A 16,489-nucleotide genomic window follows, 5' to 3' on the forward strand; every position below is an offset into this window, starting at 1 on the left:
GCAATCTCATTAAATGAATGGCTGTGAGGAAATGGCTACTTTCTATTTTCTCTTTCACGACCTCATTAAACCCCTTTCTTATGAGTTATTAGCCTCTGTATCACCTCTCACACTGTATTTAAGCAGAATGGCCTTCATTCTTTTATTATAAGTATGCTTTAGGGTAATGGACACCTTGTGATTGCCAAATTTAAAATATGACTTCTCAAACCAGAGTTATTTTTTTTTAATAATAACATAGGTACCTTTTATTTAATCTACTGCATGTTTCTCTTTCCAAACATGTCCCCACTGCTTCTTAAAAATTTCTTCAAACTGAAATCACTGGACACAAACACAAACTAAATGCACAGAAAAGCTTATAACAAATACAGGTTTGTCTTTCTTTGCTGATGATTAAATGTAAGAAACCAAATCCAAGCTGAGAACGCCACTAACGTTTAATGGAGAAAAGAAAACAAAGTCACTTTCAGTGAAGTTTTACTATATAAATGTCTTAAATGATTCACTCAGCCATATAAACCAAACCAACCAATCAGAATTAAGTATACAGTATATACGGTTTTCAATTCAAGTGTAGCAGGAAGTGACGTCGAAATCATTGTGCCAGCCGTCTCAACAGGCCTTGGCGCTAAATGCAAAACAAAAAATAGTCCTTTGCCATTCAATGCTGAAATTCTGGAAATCCCGACACCTTTTCGTTTATAACTCATGTAAATTAAAAATCAGTTTTGTTTTTGTTTCCCCATTGTATATGATTGGCATGTAGTGCTATTCTGCTAGCTGGAGTTAGGTTCAGAAGGCTCTGAATAGCTGGTTGGGTAGATAACCCAGGTGAAGAAAGGATGTTTGGGCTTCTCTCTCCAGGCTTGCCAGCTCCTGGACGGTTGGGGCCAGAACATCTACGTGACCCTTGTAGTTACCACCTAGACAAAGACGACAGGTTTCCTGGTCAAGCTCAACACACGAGCAGACATAATAAATACTACAACCTGCCTCATGATGCTTTAATGCTCATTATAATCCTTCCAAACAACAGATATACTTTAATGTGCATATGCAACCATTCCCGTAGTCTTGTGCAGACATGTTATCCTTCCTTTTTGTCACACATACCTCCCATCGCTCTGCGCTGCCCATAGGTCACCTTTCCATCAAACTCATCCACGGGTACTTTGATGTCTGGCTCACACTGGGTGATGGTGCACTTTAAATGTTCCTCGATTTCTGAAAGGAGCTGTGATCAGAGGAAAAAGGGGAAAAAGAAATGACACAAGCAGAGTTTAAAGTGCATGATGAGGATGTGTGAGTGAAAGTATGTTGTGTGTAACTTTACTTCCCAACTGGTTTTAAAGGTGAATGTATTGGATTATTAACCTGGCACACCCCAAACCTAAGAGTGATTATGAATGCATGTGCTGCTTATACAGTCCTTTCAAAAGAACTGCTGTATCACACATGTTTGTATTTCAAACAGTAAATTGGAGCTGCTGTATCAACCAGACTAGTTTTGTGTGCATCTTTATTCACCTCTTTTTCATTATACCAGATGGTGCATCCTCCATCCTCCTTCAGTCGTGTGTTGTAGCAACCTCTGCCTCGGTTCGGGCAAACATGGTACCACACCTGCACAGGTAGAAAAGTGTACTTAAAATCACATACAAAATTCAAACTTATATGGACTAAACAGACACCTCTACTCCACCTTACCTTCTCTTTCTCCATAGCAACTAAGGAGATAGCCAATCCCATTCTGTAAGTCGAAAAGAAATTACACAACATCAATGCTACGTAGAGATTACATTATAATTTATTGTTTGTCGTCACTCAGGCACGCCATGTGAAAGTTTGAGGTGGCAATGATGATGCAGATGATCTGCTCTTGTGACCTTTAAAAGGAACAGATGGAAGAGAAGAAGATGACAAAAGGAAGAAGAAAGAAAGGAAGTAGATGACTTTGCCTTTGTCATCTACTTCCAGATTGACTTTGGCTGATTACTCCTACTTATTTAGGAACTGCGTTCCATTTCGTTAATGCTTTCACCTTCATAAGGGGCAGCCGACTAGAGTGATAGTATCCTACGTTTATCGTTGTTTAAACAAGAACTCTGTCTTTTTGTTTTCAAAGTGGCGACTTGCTAGAATGATAAATTCTAACCTTGTTTTTTTTCCCCCCTTCTTTCAGCTATTGTAGTACATACAGGGATGACTGTCCTATGGAGGTTTCTTCCTGTTAAAAAGGAGTTTTTCCTTCCCACTGTTGCCAAGTGCTTGGTCAAAGGCGATCATCTGATTCTTGGGGTTCCTTTCTTTCGTTATAATATTGTAGGGTTTTACCTTAGAATATAAAGCAACTTGAGGTGGCTGTTGTTGTGATTTGGCGTTACATAAATGATGAACTGGTGTAATGCCAATAAAACTGGATTGAGTTGAATTAAATGCATGTTTGTTTTGCCCTTTAAAATCTAGACTGTAATTGGCCTGAATTATGGAAGATTTTTACTGGTGGAACTGCAGTTTGAATTTCCTGATTAACAGCAAGTAAATAATAAATACATTTATACATATATTTAACCAATACAACATAATCTTTCACACAAACTTATGAATATTAAAATGAATAAATAAGTTAAGTTATAACAAAATTAATTCAGTAGGTACCTTTCAGCTCTTCCCACTCTGCCGATACGATGGACATAGTTCTGCTTCTCATCTGGCAGAGTCACGTTAATCACTGGAGGAAGAAACCATTAACATAAATATATAAAGAAATATATAGCAACTCTTCTGTAATGTTCACTGAATATATAATTTTTATTTGTAAAGTAATATAATTTTCTAGCAAGCATCCATATACCATAAGGAACTCCGTGGATGTCAATTCCTCTGGCAGCTACATCAGTGCAGATCAACAGCCTCACTTCTTTTCTCTGAGAACACAAACAATCCTCAAAAACACTGACTGGTTGCACTTTGTTAACCTCCTAGGACCTGACGTCCACATATGTGGACATCACCTTTTGGGTTATTTAGACCAAAATAATCAATTTTGCTCTACAAGAGCCTGATATCCACTTACGAGGACATTATACTGCTACTGTTCTATCAAAATTTTAAACGAATATCCTCATATGTGGCTCTTATTTTTCTTAAAAACCAAAATAAGGTAAAACAAAAAATCTGGTAATTCTTTGTTTTTACATTCATTGGGCCCCAATATGCCCAAATATCAAAGAGAAATAAAAAATGCATGCCGTGGAAGAGTTCGGGTCTTAGGAGGTTAAACAGCATAAGCAGGTTATGATTTTTGCTTTGTTTAGCTTTTTTTGTTATTTTACCTTGAAGCGCTCCAGGTTATTTTTCCGCTCATTAGGCTTACGATCGCCATGGAGGCAAACACAGGACAACTGGTGACCTTTGCTATTTGGACCTGAAGAAGACACACATGAACTCAGCCATTTGTAACTGGGGGAAAAAGACCAAGTATTCATATTTAACTGTGTCTTTTTTCACTTTCTAAACTTCTGTAGTGGCTCAAACAAAAACATCTAAATTGTTCCAACACAGCCTACCACCTCCTTGCTGAATCAAGTACTGCTCCATGTTGTCACAGTCAATTTTGGTACGACAGAAGATTATAGCCTGGTCCATTTTGTGTTCTTTAATGGCTCTCACTGTGTACTCGCCCTTCAGGATTTTGATGGCCTCTGACCACATTTCTGACTCACAAAAAGACACACACACACCTTTACTGAAGTTCATATTAAGGTAAGTGTTATCTGTGTTGTTTATGTGATGTGTATACTGACTGGAGTGAATGGACAATAATGATATTTTACACTTTCTATCAGGGTGATGAAGATGAGCGGTCTGAACTGTGCTGCTCAACTGCACCTACCTGCAGTATTGACTCCTGGTCTGGTGTTATCATTTGAATGAACTTCATCAGTCTACCCAGAGAAACAGAGGAAACAGCTAAATCACCACAACTCTAAACTAAGACAAAGACATGATAACAACATACATAGTGTAGAATAAAAAGGTGATTATTCCTCCACCCAAGTCTGAAACACAGCCGAATTGCTTAACTTGATGTTTCAGTACTTTTCTGTTTATTCGGTTTCCTTCCCCGAGCACGAGGAACTCACCCGGATGTGGTTCTTGCCGAGGCGCTCCCACAGATGGTCGCTCTTCGGATTGACGGGCACCACTATGTGGTGGACAGTCTCCGGAACAGAGTCCTCCCCCTTCAGATCCACCCAGGTGGGAAAGTGCATGATGCGCTCGGATAACTTCTTCACATCGAATGAATGCAGTGTCGCTGAGCATACAATGACCTGGAAAATAAAGAGATCGTCACCTAAACTACTAATGCCAGCAAACATCCTTCTACTACAACATCTATCATAGTACACAGGTTTAATTTCACACATGTAATTTATGCTCAGCATTACCTGCAGTCTCTTGCCATCAGAGGTGACCTGGGGGATTTGATTATGGATCCTGTTGATGAAGTCTGTATAACCTGCTGACAGGAGGCCGTCCTGAGATACACAAAAGACACAAAATAGTTAAGGGATTTTATGCTATATTATATATATATCAACCATAAAAACCCCCAAAACAAAACATATGTGTAATCTATAAAAAAACAAAAAGAATTCACATACACACTCATCCAGCACCAGAAAGCGGACTTCGGACAAACTCAGTTTCCCAGTGGAAATGAAGTCATCCAATCTACCAGGTGTTCCCACCACAATGTCAATCTAATTATAAGATGACACCAGGAAAAAAAGAGGAAAAATGGCATCCAATTAAAAAAACATATTTCAACAATTTGATTTACAGTAATTAAAACTACCGGTAAGTCAACGTTTTTTGTTTTTTTGGGGATGGGAGTAGGCGTAACTGTACGTGTCACATACCCCCTGTTCCAGAGCAGCCAGCTGGTCTTTGGCAGCCACACCACCAATCACCAGCAGCTCCCTGCAATGACAGACTGACAAATTACCAAAATAGCACGGCTCCATCTGGTGGTGTAAAAACGCAGGCAAATGATGTTTTTAAAGGGATGACAGAATAATCTGGATTGTTACTACAAATGCATTTTTATTTCTTTTTTTAAGTCGAGGTTTTTTTCAGTTTGTGTCACTCAGTGTCGATACCACCTCCATGGTGTCATACCTGAGTTTGGGATTATCCACATATTTCTTAAACTGCGTGACATTGTTGAGGGTTTGTTCAGCCAGTTCTTTAGACGGCTCAATGATCAGGGCTTTGGGTGAATTTGAGGATGTTTTCACCTGACTCACGTTGGCACTGCCTGCACAATCACAGAAGAAATATTGTACTTGGCATACTCAAATTTGAAAATGTACCTTGTTTTAACACCAGTGAGTGAAAGAAGGCATATACCGTAAAAGGAAAAATCTTGTCTTAAGTGCCTGAAATGAGGTTGAAAGCACACACCTGTCTGAGAAGATTTGACAGCATGACCCTCTGGTGCCTGGTCCAGGGCAACAAATCCACTCTTAGGGGGGTGTTTAAAGTCTTCTCCTCCAAAGTTAAACTTTAGCTCTGCATTCTGTAAAACAGAAAAGATGATGGTGTCAGTCAGGCATCAGTTTTATATGTTCTCTGCCATCACTGTGTTGTCATATCCGTCGATACCTTGAGCACACAGGAAGCAAAGAAAGCTTGATTCTTCAGATTTTGAGGGATTTCAAAAGCCACACCCAGGTCGTTACCTGATGAAAAAAAACACAACATAAACCAATTATGAGTTATTTCTCTATTTCTAACAACTTTGAATAGGTTATTTATTTTTTATAATAGAAAAACTGGGACCATACCATTTTTAGAGAATGAAATTTGGCTCTTTTCTAGATCCAGGTAGCATCCAATAGTGTCATGCATGGTAAACTCCTAAAAAAAAATAGCAAAGAGAACCCATTTAAAAAAATCATTCCCAAATTTCTTTAAACGTGTAAATAATATGATCTTTCATTATCTGTTACCTCCCCATAGCTGTCAAACTGCTTGTTGTTGGATTTCTTTCCAGTCCCACCAAAACCAAACCCATATTTATCAGTTCCTAGAAAGAAAAACAAAGAGTCTGGTGTTAAATTACAGTAGTGCCCTGGTGAAATAAATTGTTTAAAGTGGAGCATTTTCTGCTGCATTAATACTGTAGATGGTAGAAAAGAATACCCAGGTCCAGAGCCGCCTGACTGGTAGACCAACCCACCCGGCACAGGCCCTGGTCATGGCAGGTCACCTCATAGCAGTACTTCCCTAAACAGAAAAACAAACATATAAGGACTGATAATAATTTACACTTTTATGTTTCTTGATCCATCATACGATTATTTGATTCTCTGATCACTCCGTAAGCACTTGTGTACATCACACACCTTTGGTGACACCTTTAGTGGAGCGACAGCCATGCCACTCTTTGAACTCCCTGCTCTGGCAGCACAGTCCATCTGACCCAATTGCTAAGAAGAAAAACATTAAAAGGCAATGAGCAGATGTTGTTTAAAAAATCAAAACAAAAAGCTGGAAAGTGACATTTACATAAACATTGCATGTTTATGATCTGTTCTTACCGAAGGCTGTACTGCGATCATAAGGATTCATCTGCCAGCTGTTGAAAACTGAGACAAAACAAAAGAAGAGCAGGTCAAACACCTGCAGAACACTCTATACTGTCTACCCAACATTAAAAGTCTTAATTTATATGCACACATTTAAGATGGGATATGAATCATGAAGCCTGAAACCAAATAACTGATTAAATATTCTCACTGGCTCCTCCAGTTTTAATAGAGGCTCTGCCCTTTTTGCCCTCCTGCTGATCCTTCAAGGTCTCGTACACAATCTGGATCACAGGGATACTGAAGGCCTGAGGAGGACAATGGGAAACTGTCATGACTCAGTAAGTGTGAAAATAAATATATACAGTGTAGACATACAAAGAAAAAAAAAAAAAAGAAGGCATTTCTCCCAAGTTTGTGTCGCTGTTAAGTACTTACTCCTGTTTTGCCACTGCCAGTTTCCGCAGCCTTAGAAGACAGAAAAGTCAGATGTCAGCCTCGCAGCAGAGTGCAAATATCTGTGAGCCAAATGTGTCCAGAGAACCAAGCTTACCATGAGCACATCTCCTCCACCAAGGATGAGGGGGATGGACTCCGCCTGGATGTCAGTAGGCAACCTGAAAACCGATTATACATTTAGTCAGTTTGATATCAAATATTAAAATGTAAGCATACAACAGCATGCATGATTTTGCAAATTTGTAGCTGGACTCACAGCCAGTCCATCTCTTCCACAGCCTGCGCGATTTCAGGCATTACCCCCATTTCTGTTACATAAAAACACATATTAAATGGTTGAGTGGGCTTACGTAGCTTCAAAACGACAGTTGATGTGTAAGCAATTTAAAACCGTAACGTCAAAATTAAGTAGGAATGTAAAAATCTCACCACCAAACGCTGCCATTGCTGCTGCTAGTACAAGTGCAACGCAACCGGATGTGCCGGTCAGCAAATGCTCCCCCTTAACAGCCAAGAAAAAATAGTTCCGGATAGTGAACAAGTTCGTAAAAACAAAGCGGGGGGTTGAGAAAAATTGTCGCTTGTGGACTTGAGATACAAAAGCTAATATTAACATTTATAATAAGCCAAATAAAATCACAAAACCGCTTTTATAGACGGTTAGCAACAGTTCAATTACAAACGCGTTTCTTTATAATTTGTCCCTGCTTGTCGCCGTAGATTTCTGACAGCTGTAAACATGGCCGAAGAAAGCTTAATTGAGGGCGAAGAAGAAAACATTTTATACGATTTACTGGTTATTACTGAATGGCCTCCAGAGACGGACACTCAGGTTGGTAGCTTTCACTTTTGCGGTTTTTTATTCACGGCGTAGCTCTTGTGGTGAGCAGCTATCTGTAGAAATGACCAGCGAAAGACAACCGCCTTGAGTTTCGTGGGGTCAGCCGCCCAGAGCCACGTAGCACAAATACATGATAAGTTGCAGTTGGTTGTCTTGATAAACAAAGTTTCACCTTTCCGTCGCACGTCATACACCACACAGCAGAGCAGCAAGTGCTCATTTAGCACTAGTGTCCTGCATACCTTTCATTTACCTGCAGCTTTTATAATGATCTAAAATCAAAAATCTGCTCTGTCAGAGAAACGACCTATCACTAGGTTTCATTAAAACTCCAGAATGAAATTGGAAAATCAATATCAAAATATGGCAATCGCAGCTCATCTGTTACTATTTTACATTGCAGTTGCGAGGCAACAAGGAGTACAGCACCTCTCTAATTGCAAAAGCTGTGACAGGTAAGTTCTGATTTTCGTTGCCATGGTGTGATAATATGCATGCATGCATATGTTGCATATATACAGCTATACAGCACTTGCCCGAAGCAGTTACATCCTCACATTGATTGTAGCTATTCTAAAATGATCAATAAACTTACCAACAGTCCACCACGCCAATCTTTATATGTATTTTGCTTGATGTTCTTTTATTTATGACACCAGAATACAGTATGGAGATCATAGAGGCTGGAAGGCATACAATCTTCTTACTGAGATATTAAAGTCCATCCAGCATCCAGTACTGTGCAAAAGTCTTGATTCATGAGTTCATCTTGAGTTCATCTATTTTCATATTTCATTAGGAAAATGGAAAACAGGTGTGGTGATTTATTGACACTGCAAATTAAACAAAATCTGTGAAAGTCTATTTTCCTCATTCAAAAATGATCATATCATGTGATAGATCATATCATATTTTATCATATCACAACATGATGCTAGAGTCTGTTATAGATGACAGTTTCTCTTCATATTCTAATGTAAATGCTTCCAGAAACATTGATCCTGTTTGGCTTAATCTCTGAGACTGAGGCTAGTGTTGTCCAGATCCCAGCTGTTACTTTAAGCTGTGCAACTGAGGATTGTGTGTGGAGTTCTCTGATGTTTACATCAGTTTTTCCCCAGGATTTTCAGGATTCCTCCCACCAGAAAAACAATCTCCATGGTAATCTGAATCTCCAAATTGGTCCAAATAGTCAATAAAAAATCAAATAAACAAGCCAGGAACATTTCTGCAATTGTAGTCAAGGTGGAATAACAGAATACTATAAAAAAGAATAAAATTCTAGCCTACAACACTATTCTTAAGAAAACCCTGTTTAATAAACATCAAAATTTTATTGATAAGGCATCATTTTTAACATCATTCTGTTTGCGCCATGTCCCTTTAGCGTTGCCTCCTTATAAAAGAGGAAAACCGCTTGCTTCAGTTTGGATGTGAGTGAAGTAAAGCTGAGTCTGTGCTTGTGGCCCAGAGTCCATATGCATATGAGCATATGATAGCATTAAATTTTAAGGCTGGTAACATATTGCCACGTGTGCTAGGATCTCAATAGTTTGCACCAGAAGTGTGTTTAAAAAAACAACAAGCAAGTAAAATCAGTAACAATGAAACAAAGAGAAAAAACTAAACTGTACGTGATCAGACATTTATTAATAACTACCTGTCATACATTTCTTACAGGCCCTTTCCGCTTGATCCTTCACTATTTGTGGTACAGGTAAGCCATTATTATTTTAAAAAGGATTGCTGTCTGCTCCAGGCATGACTTGCTGTTATTTCACCAGTGTAAACAACAAACATGCTGCATAAAGCTGTGACTCCTAGTGCTTAATATTAATCCGATTTTTACAGATACGCATTACATATTTCATAACAATCCCAAACCTTATGGATGAAGTAATGTGATTGTTTTTCTTTGGCTTTGACTATGAAAATCTTGTGTCGGGAAGACTTTTAGTAATGTGATGTACATAGTGACAAGAACTTTATTCTGATTTTGTTTTCTGTCTTGGTAAAAATATTTGAGTATTAAATGCGCTAAAAATTAACACGCTTCATTGCTGTTTTTTAAGTGACGCAATAAGCAGCAGCACTAACAGTGCTACTGAACTGTAAAAGGAATAGCGTCAACTCTTTTACTTTGAGACATTGTAGATCAACAGATGTAACTTGGCAATGCAGATTAAAAAATATCATAATTTTAGTTTTATTATAGGTGAAAAATAAATTATATTATTAATTATTGTGATTTTTAAATAATTAATAATAACATAGTAAAGCTAAATGACGATACAGCCGTTAACATTATATTGACATAAAGTCAAAACATTTCAAACAGAAAGTTCTTGGTATTTGAAATAAGGCCCCTTTCTTGTCTGCTATGTCTTTAAAAAAAATATCAAATTTATCAGAATTTGTTACAATGTACATCATGTTTCAAATGAGATGTTCAAAATGTGGACTTTTTGCATACTGTTTTAATCCCTCTGAAAAAATGCTGCCCATGCATATATGCTATACCGTCTACCGTCTTAAATGTTTAATTGTAAAAGGCAATAAAAATGCTTTTTTTTTTTTTTCCTTTTAGACGTGTATCTTGAATATATATTTATAGTGCTATAGTACATTATATTGCTAACTAAGATGACAGCTTACTGCAACCCATAACACAAGTCAGTCATTGGCTTAGGTCAGGGGTGTCAAACATAAGGCCTGGGGTCCAGAATCAGTCTGGGAAAGACTCAAATTTGGCCCACAACTTGGCCAACTAATTTACCCACTGTTGTGAAAAGAGAGCAGCCAAAAGTAGCTTCATATTGACCCACATGTTTTGTAGGTAAATGTTACATCAGTCTGAAAATATTCTTCTCACACTCTCCCGATATATAACACTAACACACGCAACGATTTTTCCTGCAGTAGATTCTGTAATTCTCTAGCACCAAGGCCTGCTTATCCTCTCAGCGGGTGGTTGATGGCAACATCAATAACCTTATTAAATATTTAAGAACTCCTCCAGCCATGTTTATGTCCCAGTTCCCCTTCTCTTTCTGTGGATGAGAACGTATTAGCAATTGTATTGGATAGAATGAGGCTGTTGTCCACATGCTGTGCTATTTGCATTTGTTGAATGGGGGAACGTGTTCAGCCGAAAACACGTTTACACATATTTATATTTGTGTTTAAATATTGTAGAAAACATACGTGCTGTGGCTAATGTTGCTAACTACTGTATTCAAAAACGAGGCTGTACAGACAGGAAAAAAAAATCTATATAAGTTATGAATGAACCCCCCCCCCCAATACCCACCCACAATACAAAATTTTCTTTCCAGTCATTGTACCTGTTTGATTTCATAGTGATCTTTTTGCATTTGTTAAGTCACTTAACGCTGACCTTTGAGTCATTCAAGCATAAAAAGGCTCCTAACTAAAGGGATGAACCGTTGTTGTGTCTATACAAAGGACCAGTTTAAAACTGTAGCATTATCAAGAAAGCTCCTCACTGTGAGTGAAGACAAAGTAAACTGTGGCCAGGACGATTATGAAAATGTTCATAATATATAATTTAAATCACTCTCATCCAGCTGAATATGAACATTTTAAAGACTTTAACAAAGGCAAAGTAGGTAAAGCTAAAGCTGTCCAGAGCTCCAAGCCAACCATAATCCAGCAGCCTCAGTATGAGCAACATATCAAAGCAGGAAAGTTGTGGAGTTGAGTGAAAAAGAGAAAGACATTGATATGGTGTTATTGTCTGACGTTATTAACATAATGGATGCACGTAACTGACATTTGTTTTATTATATACAGTAAATCTGTTGCACCTGCCTTTGTTTTGGTAGAGAAGAAAATTGATCGATGAATATCCTGACAGTTATAGTTCTTGGAAAGGAAATCAAAATCAGCAAATCAAAGTCACTCATTTTTAAAATGAGTGACTTTGATTTGAGTTGACTTGATTTTAATAAAATAACATAATGTAGTTACATCCAACAAATTATATAAAACCTATATAAAATCACTTGTAATATAATTTGTATGCACTAGACCTTTTAGGTAAAGTACTCTGTTAATGTACCTACTGATTAATGGTTAACCTGTTATAATTTGTTTTTTCTTCTCGTTTATTTGACCTTGTGTTTCCCAGCCCCTCAAGCTCGTCCCTGCCTCTCGGTCTTGTCCGCCTGGCAAACAAGCAGATCAACTGGCAGCTGGTGCTTGCAAGGTGCAACAAAAACACACACGCTCACTTACAGACATGCTCCGTCTCTGTAATCAATACCTGAATGTGAGCTACTTTGTTGCTGACACACACTAAGTCTTTCTCTCTCTCCCCTTGCCTATCCCCTCAGCCAATCATTTAATTGCACTCATTACAACAGACAAACCAAGTAGAAAGGCAGTTTTTAATTGACTATCGATTCCACCATCCGAGACAGTGAGAAGCGTGGTCAAAGATGCTGCAGATGTCCATTAGTTTGATGTGGCTGATTTCCGTCTGCCCCTATATCTTTTCTCTCTCATTTCATTTCCTCTGAAACTCTTTTTGCTACGCTTAATGCTCCCGATTATTACTGTTCCTTCTCTCTTTCAGCAGTCCAACCTGGACATTTATTCCCATCTTTATCATTCAACCCCCCCCCCCCCCCCCCCCCCCCCACACACACACACACACACAATATCCCACACATAATCTTTTCACTCTTGAGGGTCTTCATCTAATTTTGATTTATATTATAGACAATACCATCTATTTATGTCTTTCTTTCTTTGCTCTTCTGCTTTTCTTCTGTTCTCTTTGATTTTTTTTTTTTTCAGTGATTCCTGACCCATTCTCTTGTTTTACTCCACAGCAATGGCAAACTGTTGGCAGTGGTTCAAGATCAGTGTGTGGAAATTAGGTAATTACTGAACTCTGTCTCTCTCTTTGAGGCTGTGTGTTTGTGTGTGTGTGAGTGATAGTCTTAATTAAGGGGGTGATTTATCACATCTCGCTTTAACAAAGAAGTCCAATGTCAGCTTGCATTTAAAAGATGAAAACTGTGTTTCGAGCATCAGTACAGAGTGTAATCCATCACAGGAAAATATTTGAATCAGTTTAGTGTACTTTCGTAGCACCCATCTGAAAAAATTCAAGCTAACAATGGAAACACCAATGCTTCCCTTTTCATTTGTGGGTGTATAAGGAAAGCGATCAAAACATACACACGCATGAATATCTGTGTGTTCTTTTTCAGTGCTTGTAATTATTTCCTGACATAAATCCAATTTCCCTGTGCGCAGAAAAAATGCACTCAGTCAGCAGTGTGCTTCACTGACATAATGTAGTGCTTTAAAATAAGCAAAATTTCAAAATGAAAATCTATAGCCGTGAACTAGATATATTAGGATGCCTTACTCTCTGGAGACTAATCGTACACTCATTGTAAAGCGTTTGCTCCACGTGACCCTTTGTGTAACTGGAAGGCGGTTTCATACATGGAGCAATATGAAAAAGCTGAATGTTTCTGTTTCTCAGTATGCTCAAATTTAAATGTAGTTGACCTTTTATGATCAAGAGCAGTCAGGTCTCTTCGCTTTTGCCTCTGCTTGATAGTGTGGGCTACTCTTTTGTCCTTTTTTCACACTGTTGTTGTTTAATCACAACGTTTTATAGCTGCGCTTCATGGCATGAATTGAGTTGTGTGAGTGGGTGTTAAGTCAGTTCAAGGCCTTATCCCCTGAGCTCCTTTAAGAGTCTGTTGAAACACTGCCTACCCCCACTTGTCTGCTTGATCTATTGAGCTACTTTAGTTGGCAGGCCGTCAGTGGCTGTTATAACCCAACTTATACCAGTTCGTATAAGAAGTGTATCAATGTCTCACTGTGCAATACCACCTCTCCTTACTTTTTTTTTTTCTGTGTGTGCACGTTTCCTCCTCAGGTCTGTGAGAGATGACTTTGGCTCACTCATTGGGAAGTGCCAGGGTAAGACCTTGTCCCTGTGTATTATCAGTCACATTCTTGTTCCTGGTAAATGACGATTAAATCGCCATAACTTACTTCACTAAGCACTCCATTTGTTTTATAAATGTGGGGGTTAATGTTGTAGAGTACAGTGTGTGTGCCCTTGTACTCCTTTATGTGGTATGTCAGATGCTTTGAGTTTATTTAAGAGATATCTGGTTTGTGTGTGTGTTTTCATATACCATGTAATGAACTACTCTAGTTACACGTATATGAATAGAAAAGATTGCAATTTTACTGTGTTAATGCCTTAAAGTCTAGAACCCAAAAATCCAACCTTTCGTTGCTTTATTGTTGTTTAATTTTGTATTTATTGTTCTGTTAGTCTGAGCGCAGGTGACTAACTCAGAAATAGAAAACATTTTTAAGGTCTCTGGTGGATAAACTATGCACCATCAACACTCTCCTATCTCTTCTTTTCTTAATTTTTTTATCTCTTGATCATAATAAATGCCAGAAGGAAAGAATTGGTGAACATCTGCTTTGGTTCTTTTGTGGTTTATGAGCCCTTTTGGTGCTAGTTTTTAATAATGTAGGTTTATTTTGTGTTTTCAGCTTAATAATGGCATCCTTAATTTGCATCAACATCCCATTGGACCTCATGTTGAGAGTTGAACAGCTATGAAATACAAGTTTAATAAGTGAACGCATTTGCCTGAATCCGAGCAAAGCATAAAAAATCTTGAATCAACTCCAGACTTTTTATTTGCTTAATATTTCATAGCATAACAAGGGAACAGGCCTCACCTGGACATCAAACTGCTGGCTGTAATTCAGTTAATGCAATACTTTAGTAATCCTCCTTCAGTTAAAGCTGAAAGTCTGCACTTTGTTTGTGTTAAAATACACTCTAGTCTTGTAGAAAGGCAAAATTGCAAGAATTGTTATTGCACAAATACTCAGGATTCCGATTGTGTGTTAGAAATGGTATACACATCACAAGCCTTGCAGCTGACTGACAACCTGTCCAGTCTGCCACCCCATGATAGCTGGGATACGCTCCAGCCTCCCAATGACCCTGAACATACTGTTGGTTTCACATTAAGTTACTGGACATATTAAATATCCTAGCTATACTGTTTTAGGATTAGGAATCCACCAAATAGCTACTGTGGCATCCACCTCTGATGTCAGTATGCCTCTGACAGCAGGCATTACACTAGTAGAATACAACCAGTGTAGCTAAATAATAAGCATTGTGTATTTACAGTGTTTTTATTTATTTAGAACTGTAGCATGTGTATACAAAACCTCATAAAATCAAATTTATGTTAAAAGCAATAACTGTAAACGCTGTAGGTATTAAAGCTGATTTACATCCCCTGAATAATTAGAAGAAATTATGTATTTGGATCAGCAGTCCTTAATTTGGAGACTTGTTTCTACAAATGATCCCACACAATCCTTCAGGGCATATTGTCAGATTTTCTAGATGCATAAATTAGAGTACTGTGATGACGTTGAACGGTGTCGATTCACTGGCGTCTGTGGATCACTGCAGAGTAAACCACTGTTATGAATCTGCTGTGAATGAAAGCTGGGAAACAAAGGAATCGGAGCTGCTTCGTGTGGCATCTTTCCATCTGCAGCTATCAAAAGTCCACTCTGTGATTGAGGTTGACTCTTAAGCTGTAGTTCTAAATTCACTGTATGTAAATTGAACATTATGTTATGCACAATATTTGTTGTGCTTCTTAACGTCTGCTCTGAGCTTGGAGTGTGTGTGAGACTGTGTGAAAGACACGTGAACAGCATCCGGGATAATCACCTCGGTGTCTACATGATCGCTCATTAAACGCAGCCTTGTTGTGACAGATAAAAACAGTTATTCTTAATTAGACGATGAAATTGTGTGCTGTGTTAGTTTTATTGCCGTATCTGAACATAGGTAAGCCCCAACTTTCTGTGAGCTCAGATGTTTAAAACATATAATGCTGAAGTGTCTTCTAATGCAGTTGGACAGATTTAGATGTTTTATATTTATGGTTTGTTTATTTTTTGTTGTTTTTGTTTATTTAAGCCTACAGTGGTTATGTAACAAATCCAGATATAATCCACCCCCCAGCACTAATGGACCACTTGGTTCATAAATTACCTTACTCAACACCGTTTCCTACATAAGTGTAATAATTTTGATCTGATAAGCTACTGAATAATACTACATTTTAAGGCGCTATATCTAAGCATTTTACTCTGAAAGTTCAGCCATCCCTGGCCCAGACTCATGATCTACTTCTCCTATTTTGGACAGGGCACTATATAGTCTCCCTGTGAAGAGAGTGCACTTTAAGACTGTGAAATCGAACTTGGTTTATAAAATGCTTACATATATAAGACCTGTAGGTCCACTCAGCGAACACTTCAACAGGTCCACCTTGCTAGTACCCGCTTTTTGCCTTCAGAACTGCCTCAGCTCTTTGTTGCATTCAGCCTCAGTTTTCTGTCTGTAGCTGAAAGGAGTGGCTGCTGTAGCCCATCTGCTTGCAGTTCAATTTCATACATAAAAGATGGATTTAGTCTACATTTGCTGCAATGCTGGCATGTTTCCCCTGGGAACCCACTGCTGTTCCCACTGCTCATG

The 16,489-nt window shown here is 38.3% G+C and overlaps 2 protein-coding genes across 3 annotated transcripts in view; one reads left to right on the plus strand and one right to left on the minus strand.

The window, feature by feature from the left end:
• Nucleotides 1–422: 422 nt before the first annotated feature.
• On the minus strand, nucleotides 423–7,547 carry ddx1 (DEAD (Asp-Glu-Ala-Asp) box helicase 1). Its single transcript, XM_085431643.1, has 26 exons — nucleotides 7,488–7,547; nucleotides 7,315–7,366; nucleotides 7,153–7,216; nucleotides 7,038–7,067; nucleotides 6,811–6,907; nucleotides 6,612–6,659; nucleotides 6,417–6,500; nucleotides 6,214–6,297; nucleotides 6,021–6,097; nucleotides 5,856–5,928; nucleotides 5,674–5,750; nucleotides 5,473–5,587; nucleotides 5,188–5,326; nucleotides 4,929–4,989; nucleotides 4,671–4,769; nucleotides 4,455–4,544; nucleotides 4,149–4,337; nucleotides 3,899–3,950; nucleotides 3,573–3,719; nucleotides 3,339–3,430; nucleotides 2,858–2,930; nucleotides 2,662–2,734; nucleotides 1,711–1,753; nucleotides 1,531–1,626; nucleotides 1,117–1,237; nucleotides 423–926 (listed from the first exon to the last, which is right to left on the minus strand). Exons 1-26 carry the CDS (start codon nucleotides 7,501–7,503, stop codon nucleotides 796–798), a joined length of 2,223 nt encoding a protein of 740 aa, XP_085287769.1. The 5' UTR covers nucleotides 7,504–7,547; the 3' UTR covers nucleotides 423–795.
• Nucleotides 7,548–7,742: 195 nt separating this feature from the next.
• Nucleotides 7,743–16,489, plus strand: part of nbas (NBAS subunit of NRZ tethering complex) — a 179,903-nt gene continuing 171,156 nt past the window's right edge. Inside the window, exons 1-6 of one of the 2 annotated variants that reach the window (XM_085431641.1) lie at nucleotides 7,743–7,890; nucleotides 8,303–8,354; nucleotides 9,580–9,616; nucleotides 12,050–12,127; nucleotides 12,756–12,803; nucleotides 13,826–13,869. In XM_085431641.1, the coding sequence (XP_085287767.1) occupies nucleotides 7,798–7,890; nucleotides 8,303–8,354; nucleotides 9,580–9,616; nucleotides 12,050–12,127; nucleotides 12,756–12,803; nucleotides 13,826–13,869 (352 nt within the window). In that variant the 5' untranslated portion in view covers nucleotides 7,743–7,797. The remainder of the gene's footprint in view (nucleotides 7,891–8,302; nucleotides 8,355–9,579; nucleotides 9,617–12,049; nucleotides 12,128–12,755; nucleotides 12,804–13,825; nucleotides 13,870–16,489) is intronic. The other variant, XM_085431642.1, reaches the window with a different exon arrangement.

The sequence above is a fragment of the Copadichromis virginalis genome, linkage group LG15 (assembly GCF_057382275.1).
Source record: "Copadichromis virginalis isolate Kocher_CV1m ecotype Utaka linkage group LG15, C_Virginalis_male_GT1.1, whole genome shotgun sequence".
NCBI classification, from domain to species: Eukaryota; Metazoa; Chordata; class Actinopteri; order Cichliformes; family Cichlidae; genus Copadichromis; species Copadichromis virginalis.

Coding starts and splice junctions, on each gene's coding strand:
- ddx1 (XM_085431643.1), bottom strand. Junction 4,990..5,187: donor GTGGATAATCCCAAACTCAG/GTATGACACCAT, acceptor CTGTCATTGCAG/GGAGCTGCTGGTGATTGGTG. Junction 1,238..1,530: donor TCTGGTATAATGAAAAAGAG/GTGAATAAAGAT, acceptor CTCTGATCACAG/CTCCTTTCAGAAATCGAGGA.